At 34.6% G+C, this 15,881-nt stretch overlaps 1 protein-coding gene across 1 annotated transcript in view; it reads right to left on the reverse strand.

Annotated features, from left to right (window-relative positions):
• Positions 1–15,351, reverse strand: part of LOC139729728 (cytidine monophosphate-N-acetylneuraminic acid hydroxylase-like) — a 59,995-nt gene extending 44,644 nt beyond the window's left edge. Inside the window, exons 1-7 of the mRNA XM_071640665.1 lie at positions 15,146–15,351; positions 11,634–11,725; positions 10,015–10,124; positions 9,207–9,397; positions 8,530–8,677; positions 7,710–7,791; positions 211–348 (exon numbers count right to left, since the gene is read on the reverse strand). Coding sequence (XP_071496766.1) covers positions 211–348; positions 7,710–7,791; positions 8,530–8,677; positions 9,207–9,397; positions 10,015–10,124; positions 11,634–11,725; positions 15,146–15,351 — 967 coding nt within the window. The remainder of the gene's footprint in view (positions 1–210; positions 349–7,709; positions 7,792–8,529; positions 8,678–9,206; positions 9,398–10,014; positions 10,125–11,633; positions 11,726–15,145) is intronic.
• Between the last annotated feature and the right edge of the window lie 530 nt (positions 15,352–15,881).

Consider the following 15,881-nt stretch of genomic DNA (forward strand, 5'->3'; position numbering starts at 1 on the left):
TATACAGTGTAAGTCTTTCCGCCTAGCAACTGCATGCCTCGTCCGACGTGATGGTCCCACAGTTATGGAATATAAACATATATCTTGCACCTTTTATTTGATACATAAGGATTTGTGTGAATATAGGTATTTATGTACATGATGCATGCCTGTACACATATTTGCTAGATTTACCGATGAGACAAAGGAAAAGGAAATCTGGTGTCCAACCTGTGTATTTCCCCCCGAAGAATGTCATGGGGTACCCCGAGGCACCACCGGCGAAGTCGCTCAGCAACACGTCAACGCCTATGGGGAGGCGTCCCCCGTTTGGGTTCGTACAGTCCACGGTGTTCATGATCAGATGGCCTGGATTCGATTGAACACAGCATGGTCACAAATGGACATCATTTCTTATACAACCATGATAACTACACGTTAGAGTCTGAAGAGGCCACCATATATGTTTCAAAATTGACAAGTTTAGTTGTTGTTTTTTTGGTAAGATTACAACATAACTCTATATACTGATTTACGGTGATTATGCAATTTCCCTAATTGTGTTCTATTTCTTACTTTGTTTGCATAATAATGTATGGCGATGATAAGAAAAGATAAATCTGGAAAATGCCGGCGATGCCCTTCCCCTGAATTTTGTAAGAATGAACAAGAAAGAAAAAAATTACGGGGGAACTGCTTCTGTTTATCATATCATCATGTCATTGCAAATGAAACGACATTTGTTTGTTTGTTTGTTTGTTTGATTTATTTTTCTTCCAACACAATTTCATACATAAATCAAAATTATTTTCAGTAATATCACATGGAATATCAGTACGCAGATTACAAGTACATAATTCAAAGAAGGAAAATCGATGTGTAAATCAATTTCATTAACAAGTTATAAATCGTATTACCAATTTTCCAAATAATTATCTGAGAAATTATGCGGAAGAAGGACTGCCACTATAAGCAAAAGCTTGAGCACGTGGCAGCCCAGGGACCTATCTACATAATACACACAAAAAAATTATATTGTTTGCGGAATGGAGAAATACTACAAAATATAAAACACTGTAAATACATTATGTTTTTTATATTCCTAGTGCATAGATACGAATAAGAGTAACGTCAAGTATGATGATGATGATGATGATGATGTATGATGATGTTGACAGGATAATGATGAAGAAAAATGTGATAATGAAGATGAAGGTGATAGTGGTGATGCTGAAGATAATGGGAATGAAATGAAATGATAGACACAGAAACATTGCGTATATTTAATGTAGTTTTAAATCCAATTTACAATTTGTGATCAAACAAAACAAAATATATATTCAAATGCTATATTCATAGATTGTAATCGGACAGTAATGTAGTTTTCAATGTAGCCTTGAAAGAATATAAGGTTTTACATGATTTAATATAATCTGGGAGTGTATTCCACAGATTTGGTCCATTGTGTCTTATAGATTTTTGTGCAATTAATAATCTGGGATTTACTAAATGAAAATTTTGCGAATTACGAGTGGGATATGAATGAACGGTATAATTCAGTTTAAAGAAATCGTGAAAAATGTTTGGAATTAAGTTGTTCAAATACTGAAACATAAAAAGCAAAGAATGTAATGTATTTATATCAAATATATTCAGTGTTTTTAACTGATAAGAAAGTGAACTGGTGTGGGCTAAGTATTGTGATCCAGTACAGATGCGAATGGCTTTCTTTTGTAGTAATTAAATAGGGTTGAGTTTAGTTTTTGAACTTGTAGCCCACACTAGATTACAATACATAATATATGGTAGGATTAAAGAATTGTAAAGCATAAAAAGAGTATGTTCAGGAAGATAACTTTTCATCTTTGAAAGAACACCTATATTTCTAGAAATACAGGTTGCAACATAACGTATGTGATCATTCCAGTTTAGGTTTTCATCAATAAAAATGCCTAAAAACTTAATAGAACTTTTACGTTCAAGAAATACATTATCAATCCTTATATTATTTACAAGATCATCTGTGTGAGTTTTCATATGCTTGAAATAAATATAATTTGTTTTATCAATATTAAGTGATAATGTATTCTTCTTAAACCAGTTTGATACATTTGGTAACTCAGCATTAGGTGTAGATACCAACGTTTCTATATTATCGTGGGAATAAAAAAAAAATATTCGTGTCATCGGCATATAATATAAATGATAATATAGACGACGAATTAACAATATCATTGATATATAACAAAAAGAGAAGGGGACCTAATATTGAGCCCTGGGGCACACCACATTTTATCGGTAAAAAATTTGACGACATGTCATTATGTATAAGATATTGCTGTCTAGATGATAAATAATCCTTTAACCACGAGAGTGCAACACCGCGAACACCATAAAACTGTAACTTTTTAAGTAAAATATCATGTTGTAACGTATCAAACGCCTTAGATATATCCATAAAAACTCCTATAACATGTTTTCTATTTGCCATTGCGTTTGTAATTTGATCATACAACTGGACCAAAGCCAAATCTGTAGAATAATTCTTTCGGAAACCATATTGATGTAAATTCAAAACTGCATGATTATGCAAAATTTATAAAACCTATCATATATCATTTTTTCAAGAATTTTGGAAATACTAGGAAGAATAGAAATTGGTCTATAATTACTAATTTGACAAAAATCGTTTTTCTTAAACACTGGGTTTACCTTAGCAATTTTTAAAGAATTGGGACATTTTCCAGACAGTATGGAAAGGTTGAATATGTGAGTAAGTTGATCAGCAATTTGATATATAATTTGTTTGAGTACTAATGTGCTTATTCTGTCACATCCACTTGCCTGACTAGAATTCAACTTTTTCGTAATATTAATAATTTCTGTGGGATTTGTAGGGTTTAAAAATAACGATGAGGAAATCGGGTCTGGCAAAAATTTCAAAAAATCTTCATTTACATCATCAAATGTTTTTGCCAGATTAGGGCCAACATTAACAAAAAAAAAGAATTAAATGCATCTGCTACATTTTCCTGATCAATAATACAATCGTTTAATTTAAAGTCTGTTTTTGGTAATTGTTCTTTCTTCCCAACCAAATCATTTATAATTATCCATGTGGCCTTCATATTTGATTTAACTTGGCTCAACTTATCAGAATAATATACTTTTCGTGAATCTCTTATCACAGTTGTTAATCTATTTCGGTATATCTTATATTTTCTCAAATTAGAATCAGTAGGATCATTTATATAAATCTTATAAAGCCTATTTCTTGTATGTATTGAATGTAATATCGATTTTGTTATCCAAGGCCTCTTCCCATGTTTATTATTCTTTTTACACTTTACCAAAGGACAATTTTTATCATAATAATATTGTATTTTTCTATTAAAATTATCATAAGAGGTGTTCACATCAAACTCACTGTAAACATCAAACCCCTGTTCAGATGCCAAATCTGCTTGAAATGATTTAATATTTTGAGGCGTTTTCTTTCTATACATTACCGGTTTGGATGAGTTTTCAACAAAAGACTCATCATAACATATAACAAATATGGGAAGATGATCAGATATATCAAAATATAATAAACCGCTGACAATTTCTTTATCAGAAATATTAGAAAAAAAATATTATCTATCAAAGTGGATGAAATGTTATTAATTCTTGTTGGTTTGTTTATATTTGGATAACATCCATTTGAATACATCAATTGAAGGGACTTTTCAGAGTTTCTATCTTTGTCATAATCACATATCAAATTAACATTAAAATTACCCATTAGATATATCTGCTTATTTTCACGTGCAAAGCATTTTTCCAAATCTTCCAAAAATAATTCATTATGAGTATTCGGGGGTCTATAAATCAAACCGACAATCGTATTTTTATTCTTGGAACGTTCTATTTCTACAAATGATACTTCAAATTCTTCAAAACAAATATCAGCTCTTACTTTATATTGCAGGTTTTCATGAATGTAAAATGCTACGCCTCCACCTCTTCTTCCTTCACGGTCTGCTCTAACCATATGATAATTTGTTAAATTAAATAGATTTGCTGAAGTAGAATGCAGCCAAGTTTCTGTGATACCAATAACTGAAAAAGGAAAATCATCTACAGTATGAAGAAAGGTTTCAAAAGAATCAAAGTTCTTATTTAAACTCCTAGAGTTAACATGTAACAAACTAAAATTCTTCGAGTTTCTGAAATTCTCAACGAATTCCGTAGTTGTATAATGATTACTGTCAGAAGTTGAAGTATTTAACTCAAAGCATGATTGCTGTCTTAAATCCATTTACACAGTACGTAACTGTATTTGGAAATCTTTCCAATTTGAATTCAATTCAATATGACGTTACACAAGAGGTTTCTGTGCGTGAAGGATGAATGAAAAGAGAAGTGAATGACAATGATGAAGATGATAATGATGATGGGGATGAGAAAAGAAAAACACGTATGGGATGATGAAAATGAGAAAAGAGAGAGAAATAACAAATTCGTCACTATACACGTATACGACCATATTAAACTTCGCGACCACTTAATGACAAAATAAGGAACCAGTTATTGTTGTATTTCTTTTGGTAGTCGGATCGCCTATCCCAAATAACTAATTCTTATACCATTGGGATTTATAAGCATTACGAACAATTATATCAAAGTAATGCAAAACACATACACACAAAAAATGCAATTCCATTGTTATTGTTAAAATTTTCATCAAACTGTTATGCAAATACAAACAAAATTGCCCAAAATACGAGTACACAATGTGTAAATATAATTTATAGAATGATAAATAGCCCAATCTGTCTCACGGAGTGAGTACCCTAGATAGAAGAGCGAGGGAGGGAGAGAGAGAGAGAAAAAAAGAAGTGAGTGAGAGGGGGAATGAAAAGAGAATCTAGACAACAAACCTTGACAAACTGAACAGAACGGCTATACAATTAACTTATAACATTCGTGGGAATTCATGTGTCTACAGGTGTGTGTGTGTGTGTGCAAAAGAAGGCAAAAAGCAAAGCCGAGAATAGATGAAAAAATAAAGGCGACTTGTCACCTGGGAAAAATATTTGCACAATTATTACCTCATTACACTCTTGCATAAAAACAACGTTCTGACAACAGAACGCCTCCCAATCTCCAGTTATTTTGAATATGTTATCGCTTTGAATTTTAAGACAACCAACGGCAGTCAAAGGGCCAACATCACCTGATATGATACAATAAATTGCCATAACTATCCATGAGTATGAACAGCACCTATGATTAAGCCGAAGACTTAGCAGTACAGCAACGAAGGTTGATGGGCGACGGTGTCCCAAAACAGGTGATCCGTGTCCCCCCCCCCCCCCAGCTACCGCAAAATTCATAATAACAACATTCCAGAAATATAACAAATTTTGTCAAACATTACTTCATTAGTGTTAAACGGATGCATACTTTCCGGCCGTGTACAAGTAACAAACACACCATAAGATAAACTGAGGCATCTTCGTGTAGCAGAGCTATAAATCAATCTTATCGTATTACATTACAAACAGACATTTTATCTTTGTTAATTGTAATTATATACAAAAATGATTATATGAGTTAACTTTTCCCTGAACTGTTACCAAAAACAAAAAATAAAATGATAATTCTGATTACCGAGAAACTATTACAAATACAAACATGTATTCAAACCTGGTTGGTACCGGAAAAGGGGGGCTCATACAACAAATACATATATATCTTAATTTATGATCAACGTTATCATACATTACATAAACAAATAACTGGGGTTTATGTGGATCATTTTCCTATTCCCTTTCTTCCTTATCATCTGAATATTTTTTGTTTCAATACTGGGTTTGAACTGAAGGTCATACATGAGAATCAGCATTCCACACAAAACATAAAGAACTTTGATGTCAACATGGACATACATTGTGGAATAGATATTATGAATAAATGCGTACTGTATGTATTACTTTGTCTTTACTAGAAAATAGAAATGAAAAGGGAAAAAGAAAAAACTTCATATGCGTATTATGTTTGGGCAATTTTCACACACATACAAACACAAAATGTATTAAACTTTGAAGTCAGCTTTGACACAGATTCCAGTCATTTTAACAAATAAAAGGATTTTTCTTTCATCATTCTCCTCTTCCTTGTTTATTACAAAATGGAAATAATTCAAGAAGAAAAGGTGTAAAATGATGTCACGCAGGAAATAACCTGCTTTAAGTTTACTTTCACTATAATCCTATTTCATGATAAGTATAACAGGTAAGGTAAAAGCTAAATCCAATTTACCTTCATCTCCTCCTTCTCTTCATCGTTTTTTTTTTTGTGTGTGCAAATAAGAGTGGGTCTGTGAAGGCTTAACTTATCTTATCAATGAAGAAAGGATATACACAGAGAAGTAGTCATTGCTGTGTATAGGCAGCACTGATATACAATATTTACAATCAGTATAAAAGGTAAGGATTATATGCAAATATTTTTTGTTCTTCTTTCTTTTTCATTACAAAATGGAAATGAGGAGAAGAATAAAAAAAATAATCAATTTTTCCATCATATCACCGTATTTTCTACTAGAGAAAACGACAACAAAAAACCTTGAAAACCAACAGAATACAAACATTCATTTCTTCAACCTTTTACTTTTATTATACCCTGCTCCTTCTCCTCATCCTCCTCCTCTCTCTCCTCATTGTCTTCTTGTGAAAATGAGATAGGAAAGTGAAGGCTTTACTTGTTCGATCAGTGAGGAAATAATGTACAAGAAGAAATGGTCACTACTGTGTATAAGCAGCATTGATCTGCAATTCATTGTCACTATAAGAGGTAAGCATTCGAAACATTGTCACTATAAGAAGTAAAACATTCGAAGTTCAGATCACCTGCTGTTTTCAACGTATTATTTTTTTTCTACTTCTTGTCTAATGTACTTATCTATACCTTACTGGGAAGAACACAGTGTCAGACAGTGTGTTAACAGTGTGGTAACATAGTCAACTATACAAAGAGATGCTGGTGGTACAAAACTTCAAAATTGCGTTAAACAAATACATACTGCTACTGAACGTTTTCGACGTGCACTCTTCGGAGTAGAAACCGCACGTATGAAACAAGAAGCGCGAACATAACAATATAAGCAAAACGAGCAAAGTGCACGTCGAAAACGTTCAGTAGCAGTATGTATTTGTTTAAGGCAATAGTCAACTATGTAAAAACGGTCGAATTTAACAGTGTGGAGATGATTCCACACTGTGGCTTGGTTTTCATAGAATGTTCACATGGTCATGTTCTGTGTCACACTATGAATTGATGATTCACAATGTGTTCACACTGTTAAAACGCTCGAACTTAACAGTGTGACTAGATTTCACACTGTGTTAACACTGTGTTCACACTGTGTTTCTCACACAGTAGGCTATGTGAAAACGCTCGAATTAACCAGTGTACAAAATGATTTCACACTGTGTTGTGCGTACACAGTGTTCACAAAGTAAAGTTGTGTTTCACACTGTGAATTGATTACTCCCAATGCTTTCACGCTATCAAAACGCTCGAAATTAACAATGTGAACAGATTGAAACAGCTGTGATCACAATATGTTCACACTGTGTTCACACCGTGTTTCACGCTGTGAGACACTGTGTTCTTTTCAGCAGGGATGTTTAACGAAGGCGAATACGAATATGTATTACACGTTTTTAATGATTTCGACCTACCTTTGTAGTCGACAAGGATGCAGGTATCCATGTCAGGATGCACTCCGTCCATCATGATCATAATTCGAGTGTCTTTGTTCACCTTGAATGAGATCGAATCAGTAGCATACGCTCGTATACATAATTATTGAAATACAGATCGCGGAGCTTTTAAAGGGACATTCCAGACGAATTTCATGATTTCACATCATGTAGTACATAAATCGACAACTCCATGTATAGATTTGTGGAATTTATTGTGGTTCTTGAGCAGAGAAACAATACATTGAAAAACCTTCAACAAATTACACTGAACATGGATGATGATATTGGAGGCTCACATATTTCAGAAATGTAGCAGTGTAATTTCATTACAATACCGCTTGCTTGCGAGTTCACCTGTGTATAATCTATGCATGCCTTCTTCTTTCGTTCTGCTTCCTCAAGCCCCAACTCATGCATTTTTGAAAATATTCTTATTCTTTATCCCAATTATCACAAATTCTGAAACTCTGTCCTCAGTATATCTAATTTATAGTTATCAAATGTAAAAATCTGAAAATCATCCGGAGGTCTCCTTTAAGACGTCAGATCTAACAGTCTTCACAATTTCTCTTCATTATATAACATTCCACACACAAAATAGTGGGAATAAAAATAATTCCAACGAGTAGAATTGTAAACGTGTTTTACATCGGCAATAAACATCGACAATATCAAAAAGATTTCTGGAGAAAATCACAAGACGTTTTGAGCCAGAAACGAATATGATGAAAAGGGCAAATATATATATATTGCTTGTGTACGTTCGTGTTATGTTGTGATGTGAATATTTATTCACCGAATGCCAGGTTCCAATTTCGAGAATGCGAATGTCGTTCAACTGGATCCCGCTATCTTCAAGTTTGCAGAACACTGGCATTGACGTATTTCCGACGTAGATCGGAATGTCCGGATTTCTAGACGACAGCAGTTCCAAAGTAGGATAGCTGCAAGATTAAACATGGACACAGAATACATAACATCTTCATTTAAGCATTGTTTTCTTTTTTTGTTTGTTTTCGTTTTGGGGCAATGAAGTCATAAGTGTCTTTTTGGAATGACCTGCGAAAGTAAAAAAAACCAACAGATCTCACGATTGAATAGTCTTTACGGTCCAATAAAAATCATAAAAGGTATTGTTTCGTTGTTCTTGCTAAACTTCCGTTTGCGTGTTAACTGTGGAGGATAAATAAAGAATGAATAGAACTTGTAAAGGGGTAAAAGTATATCACAGACCGTTGCTGCTATTACAATTTTCTGGGCTTTTCTTGTCAATACATATTGGAGCAAGTCATGACATTCGATTATTGCCGTTTTTGCCATTGTTCTTACTCAACTATAGTCAGCAATGATATTCATGATGTCATACTACGATGTGATTTCCTTATAGTATGATTGGTCGGATTTTTAACATACATGAAGATATTTTGATGATTATTCTGGGAATTTAGCACAGCAGTCAAGACTTAGGTTTACCTAAGGTGGTCTGAGTGAAGGTGGCTGATATAAATGAAGTCAGCTTTGGACAAGCGGCCAAGCCAGTCAGCTGGAGGTTCATGCAGTAGCCACCAGCCTCTGGCAAAGGCTGGGCCGGTCAGCCACGGGTCGGTGAACATGACTGTACCACCAAGATTCAACTCCATGCAGGCATGGTTAAAGTATGCCAACTAAGAAAGGAAAGAAAGAAGTAAGATATATGCACATAATTGGGCAGAGAAGAAAGGATTTTTCTGGTCTTTGAGCCTGCTTGTCATTTATGAAGGACATGAACTTTTTGTGTGTGTGATTTTTGTGGGGTTTTTTTCTCTTCTTTTTTTCGTTTCTGAATTAGGGTTACAGTTTGTCAGGTTTTAGTTCAATTGAACGCATACAACTGCGGTATATATCTGTGATTATATGCACATTTGTTATTTTGTCAAAACCCGTAAGAAGTTTTTTTTTTTTTTTTTTTTTACGTCGTTATCTACGTGATCTCGGCACTGCTTTGGAAGAGTGTTAACAAATATCTGAGTCCAATTAGTTAACATTCTTTAAACTGAATAAGTAAAAGTCCCATCCTGGTGATTTTCTATTGAATATGAATGGCTTTCTATTAATTATTAAATATGATCTTTATTTGATATTTGATATTTCTTGTATTGCTTTATGCTCGGGCCAAATATACTTGGAAAACATAAAAGGAATGACGACATTGACAATGTTGCCATATCAGCCACTAAAGTTTTTCAGTTTCAACTCTGCGGGTTCACGGAACCTAGCAAATGGTAAAAGATCATGTTTTTACCTTCACCTCACCCACACGTAATGGTTGCTTCGGCCTTACGTCACTCTCCCACGGTTGAGGAGGGTAAAGTTCAACAAACGACACATCACCATTGAATTCTGACTGTGGAACTGATAAGAAAAAGCAAAACGACATGAACACGCACCTACATTTTCCTATGAATAAAAAACACAACAAAAACACACGGTGAAAGGTAGGAAATTTTATCGCGCTTTGTTGATTTTTAAATCAAAGATTTTAAAACGCACATTGCTATTCCTGGCTTTAAGTATATATACTGCTATTCTTAGTTGTTCTACGTAATTTCATCTGTAGGGCCTTTACAATGGTACTAAATAATCCTCACATTATGTAGGCTGCTTCACAAAATGATAAAATAATAATTTTTTTATGTATGCTTTGTATTTTGCTTCATTTCAAGTTAAGTTGGATTGAAATAAATTACAATTTTTAATTTAATTCATTTGAATTGAAAAAAAAAATGAATTAACATCCACCTGAAGACTAATTAAGTCAAGAATTTTCGTTCCTTTCGTTTCGTTTGGACTGGCTTGGCAGTTTCCAATGTTGCTTCATGCGCACGGAGTGTCCGTATCTGTGTCTTACTCGTTACTGCACACATTCGATTGTGCAAATAAATTTATGCTTGGTTTTACAGGATTATGAATATAAGGATTAGAAAGGGTGCCGAACAGCATTTACTTTGGTAGATACGTGAAAGAAGGACGTGAACATGAATAGGATAAACCCACGTCGTGGGATAGGGAGAGAGAGAGAGAGAGAGAGAGAGAGAATCAAGAAGAAATGGGTGTGACAGGGAAGAAAATCCAGGAAGAGAGATCAAATAGACATGATAGATGAGAGACGTTCAGTCATGTCTTGTGAGTAAACATTATGTTCAGTTCATTTCTGTATTCCGTATTCATTACAAGGCATAACAAAATTTGACGATGTGGCATGAATCATATGAATTGTTCCAACTCATCAATACAGATTATGGGGTACGATTGTATGAAGAAAATGTATAGGAAAAAACATACAACAATGTCAAATTGAATGTAAATTGTACGAAAGGAACAGTTCAAATTGGGGGTAAATAATATATATACGATATCACGTGAAATTGGAGATGAAGGGGACCATCCTTCTGGAAAAAAACACTGTGTCCCAATGTGAACACATTTTGCACAGTTTGAAATCTCTTCACACTGTTAAATTCGAGCGTTTTAACAGTGTGAAAACATTCTGAATCATCAATTCAGAGTGTGACACAGAACATTACCATGTGAACACTTTGTGAAACCAAACCACAGTGCGAAATCATCTCAACACTAGTAAATTTGAGCGGTTTCACATAGTCGACTATGTGACCACACTGTGATCACACTGTGTTCTTTCCATTAGGGATATCTTCATAAGCAGAGCTTGACTAGGAGGATGGCCCCAGATAAACTTACACCACAGTAGACGAAACTATCTTAAAATACAATTCTATATCGCCATTCACGATATAACATACTGTATAATGTTATGGCAGCAGCAACGACGATGCGTAATGAATGCCCAATGAATTCCCACATGCAACGATTAAAGAATTACGCGATGAATCGCAAGCTTACCCAGCTCTTCTTGCTGAAAGCTCTCTGGTGGGTTGGTATAGTGCATTGTCCTCGTGTCCAGCTTCCAGCCGTGTTTCACACATTTGACCACACTAGGGAAAGCGTGCTCATACAACTTTAACTCCATAAAACTACAAGTAGCTCAATCCAACTAAGTAAAGGACTTTATTGTCATCAAAATTATAATAAATCGATATTGAATCTCAGACATTAAATCTATAATGGCACATACATATTTCAACAAAAGAAAGAAGAAATAAAATGTTGTGAATACACCGCTCTTATTGAGCTCTTTAGAAGTCGGGAGGAAGATTAACCTAAGACGTCTACATTCATTACGTAATCTAGCATAACAAAAACTATATTTAAAAATGGTATCTATGCGAGGATGAATAATTGATGTATTCATTCCTTTCTAGTTTATATTTTGCGATTATGTCACAAACTGCTGATTTGTAGATGTGCACTTTGAATTGTGTGCCTCCACGTGTGTGACCCGTTATCTCATTGCAATGCACATTTTGTCAATAATTTGGCGGAACACTACGGATGAAACCGAATACACGCCTATCTCCTGTGGACTCTCATTTAAAGCAGTTAAAGAATTTGCTCCATTTTGCACATGTAATGTTGTTATATCCTTCACACATGCCAATCAAACCGGAAAGAAGGCCACGATAATACAAAAAAATGCTTGAAATGCTAGATTTTCCACTTTAAATCGGAACGACCGAAGTACACGCACAATAATACATGTCAACATTATCGACTATGTATTAACATTGATCTTACAATCGGAAGCACTCACACATACATTCCTATCATTCAAAAAGACATTGGGTATGTAATATCAGTGGCGCATCCAGACGGGGCGCAACGGGCGGTTTGTCAAAACAAAACAAAACACACAAAAAATAAAAAAATGGGGGCGTGCGTCTCCCCCCTTCCATTTTGAAAGGCTTCTCTCCTTTACGGAATTCCTGGATCGGTCCCTGAATATCACTGAGTAAGATCCTTTCAGCGTATCATGTTTTTGTAACTGAAAATTTGGAGAAAGATTTCATGCCAGACCATTCATAGATTCCACTAACCAAGCGAAATACCCACAAATATCTGTGTATTCTACCATACTCTGTTTTCTTTCATCGAGTGGTTACAATGCACATCACGTGAATATAGAGATTTTTCAACGTGCAGAGCGTGTAAAAGTATCAAATTAGATGACGTTATAGAGTATACCATGCAATTCAAAAACATAATCCATCCTCTTGCGGTGCATATTCTAGGATGAAAACTGTTTGACTCCCTTGTCCACAGAGAGTATATTTGCTACTTTGCTACGTCTAAGTTCTGGTACAAAACTTTGATTTCATATCTTGGTAGTTACATAAGTGTGAGTAAACACACACACACACACACACACACACACACACACACTCACAGAGAACATTGCGATTTGTTTTTCAAACCAGCTATGAACGAAATGTTATCATAAATGTTTTGAAGAAAAAAAAATTATCCCGAATCATTCGTTATCACAATTGAATGGTGTGCAAGGTGTGGGCTAACGCTTGGATAAAAACGTGCTATTGTTTAACATAATTTACATAAGTTACAATTACGACTTGAAATTTTTTTGTAAAATCACAATTTCCCATAAGCACTTTAATTTGAAAATGGAATGTAAAATCAATCATATATATATACATATATATATATATATATATATATATATATGTGTATATATATATATATATATATATATATATATATATATATATAGCTACATAATGATGAATGTTTTGTACATCAACATTACAAGGAATAAGTCGCACATAGGACTGGTCGGTCTGTGACTGTGTTATAGTGTTTGTATGTGTACGTGTGTTGGTGTACGTGTTCCTTGTGTATGTGTGGGTCAGTGTGTGCGTTCCTTGTGTGTGCCGTGGTGTGTTTGTGTTTGTGTGTGTGTGTGTGTGTGTGTGCGTGTGTGTATGTGCCACATAATACTTTATTTCTGCTATGGGTCAGGAAATGTTGCCGCACACACATGACCTATCGAATATATCAGATCAAACTTATTTTCGTTTTTTGTGCACACAGGCGTGAAGAACCGATTTGTTGGAATCGTAAGAGTTTTGTTTGGGCAGGGCAGGAGGGGATTCAAGTATGAAGGGCTAGGTATAATGGTGGTTTTTGTCAACTGCTTGAGTTTGATCAGGGGACCATTTGTTTCATGAAACTTTTTGTCAGTGATTTACACTGACAACTGTTAAAAGCTACTGAAATGCTTGCATCTGATTGGCTGATAGCAAATTTGTCGGTGAAAACCTCCGACGAACTCGTTGATGAAATGCCCCCCAGTTTGCTGAAGGGTTTGTGTTTGGATTCGGAGCGGGTGCTTGCAGGCGGATGTTGCTTTTATGCATATTGTTCACTATGTTTTATGTATTTTGTGCGTTAATTTGGAACTGGCTTCATCAGGAAGGAAGGTGGTATCGGTTCGGCTGTGTGTGTGTGTGTGTGTGTGTGTGTGTGTGCGTGCGTGTGTGTGTATGTGGGTTGGTGGGTGTGGGTGTAGGTGTGTTTCTGGGTTTGGTGAATAGTGGGTTTATGAAATTGGGATTCGATTTGAAGGATAGTTATAAATAAAATTTGTAAGAAAGATATTTGGTATGTAGGCTTTAATATCTATATAGGATAAATGAAGATTTGTTTTGGTTTGAAGGAGGAAGGCTGGTTGGATTTTCATAAAGGATTTTATTATATACTTGTATAAAATTTCTTGTTTCTTTTTTATGCGAATTATGCTCTTACAAATAGAGTAGAGTTATATGATTTGATATACTTAAGGGATATATGTTTGGCATCATGTTTGGCATATGTCAATATTTTCTTAGTGAAGAAATTATCAGTGGGATTGATTGATAACTGAGTTATTCATATTGAAGAGAGATTATTTGCAGTATAAATTGAAGAATGGATTGTTTGTGTTTTGAATAAGCATTGTATTTGTGTTTCATTTTTTATGCTACACCCAGATTTAATTCATGAATGAAATCAATACACATCGAGGCAAAACAAAAATAATTGCTATGCAATGCATTTTCATTTTGTGCAGTAGGCTCCTCATCATCATCCAAGCGTGAACACTTTAACACAAAGATGATGCCAAATGTTTCTGGATAAACAACGCTTTCTAACCTTGCATAACAAAAAAAAATGTTAATGTTTTTTTTTTTATGAATGGCAATTTTCTGAGTTGATTATTTCTTTTTTTTTACTCCCTCTGTGCCCTTGTAAGATGACTTCAAATTTCAACTTCCTAGGTGTTACCCAAACTTTTTATCACCAGTAATACCCTTTACGCAAATATGTAGAGAAGCCTTAATACATGTACCGACAAAAGTTTTAATTTGGTGAGAACATTCGCTTGACCTCCACACTCCACATTCCACCATGTCCACTGTATGAACTGTCGTGAAACCTTAAAAAGGCAAGAATTGACTCACCACGTTCCAGCATCTTCAATATCCTTGATGAAGGTCCCACCTTGATGTTTGCACTTGTTCCTGCATGCCCTGTACTCCTCCTTCCCTGGTTCTTTAAAAATGACATACTTCTCGTTTTCTGAGCGGTTCACTAGATTGACGCCATCTTTGAGTGTCTGAGTCTCCTCGTAGGAGAGTCTCAAAACAGTCTTTTGACGCTGCGCCATCAATAAATGCTTGCAGTCCAAATAATTCCCTTGACTCTCCTGTTGCTTTGGTGAATCGGTGTTATCCTTATGAATTGTTTAGAATTCTGTTCAGGCAAGACAAAAAAGTCATGACTTAAAAAAAAAATGATAAAGTTAATATCTAATGTCGGTCTCGGCAATGTCCGACATAGGGAATTTTAGCCTCATTTCATAAATAGATTAATGAAATCTCTTTCATACTGATTATGAAAATACTTTTGATATGCTATTGATTTCATGTGAGAATAAAATATTATTAATAGAAGGAGTGACATAATTTCCCCATGTCACTTGAAGAATTTTAACATTATTACCAATGACATTAAAGTGCATACTGATGGTCGTGAGATGTCATAAAAAATACATATCTTGTCCGACTTTTTGACGAAATATAGAAAATGAAAATGCCAGATAAAGCAGTGTGTTAATATCTGCAAAACTGATAAGAAAGTTTAGATCTACTGCGCATGTTAATTCTTCTAAATCTGAGTCGATTGAGAACATGAGCA

Source organism: Diadema antillarum, unplaced genomic scaffold, assembly GCF_040938485.1.
Source record: "Diadema antillarum isolate AM-2024a unplaced genomic scaffold, OU_Dant_1.0 seq00000256_RagTag, whole genome shotgun sequence".
NCBI classification, from domain to species: Eukaryota; Metazoa; Echinodermata; class Echinoidea; order Diadematoida; family Diadematidae; genus Diadema; species Diadema antillarum.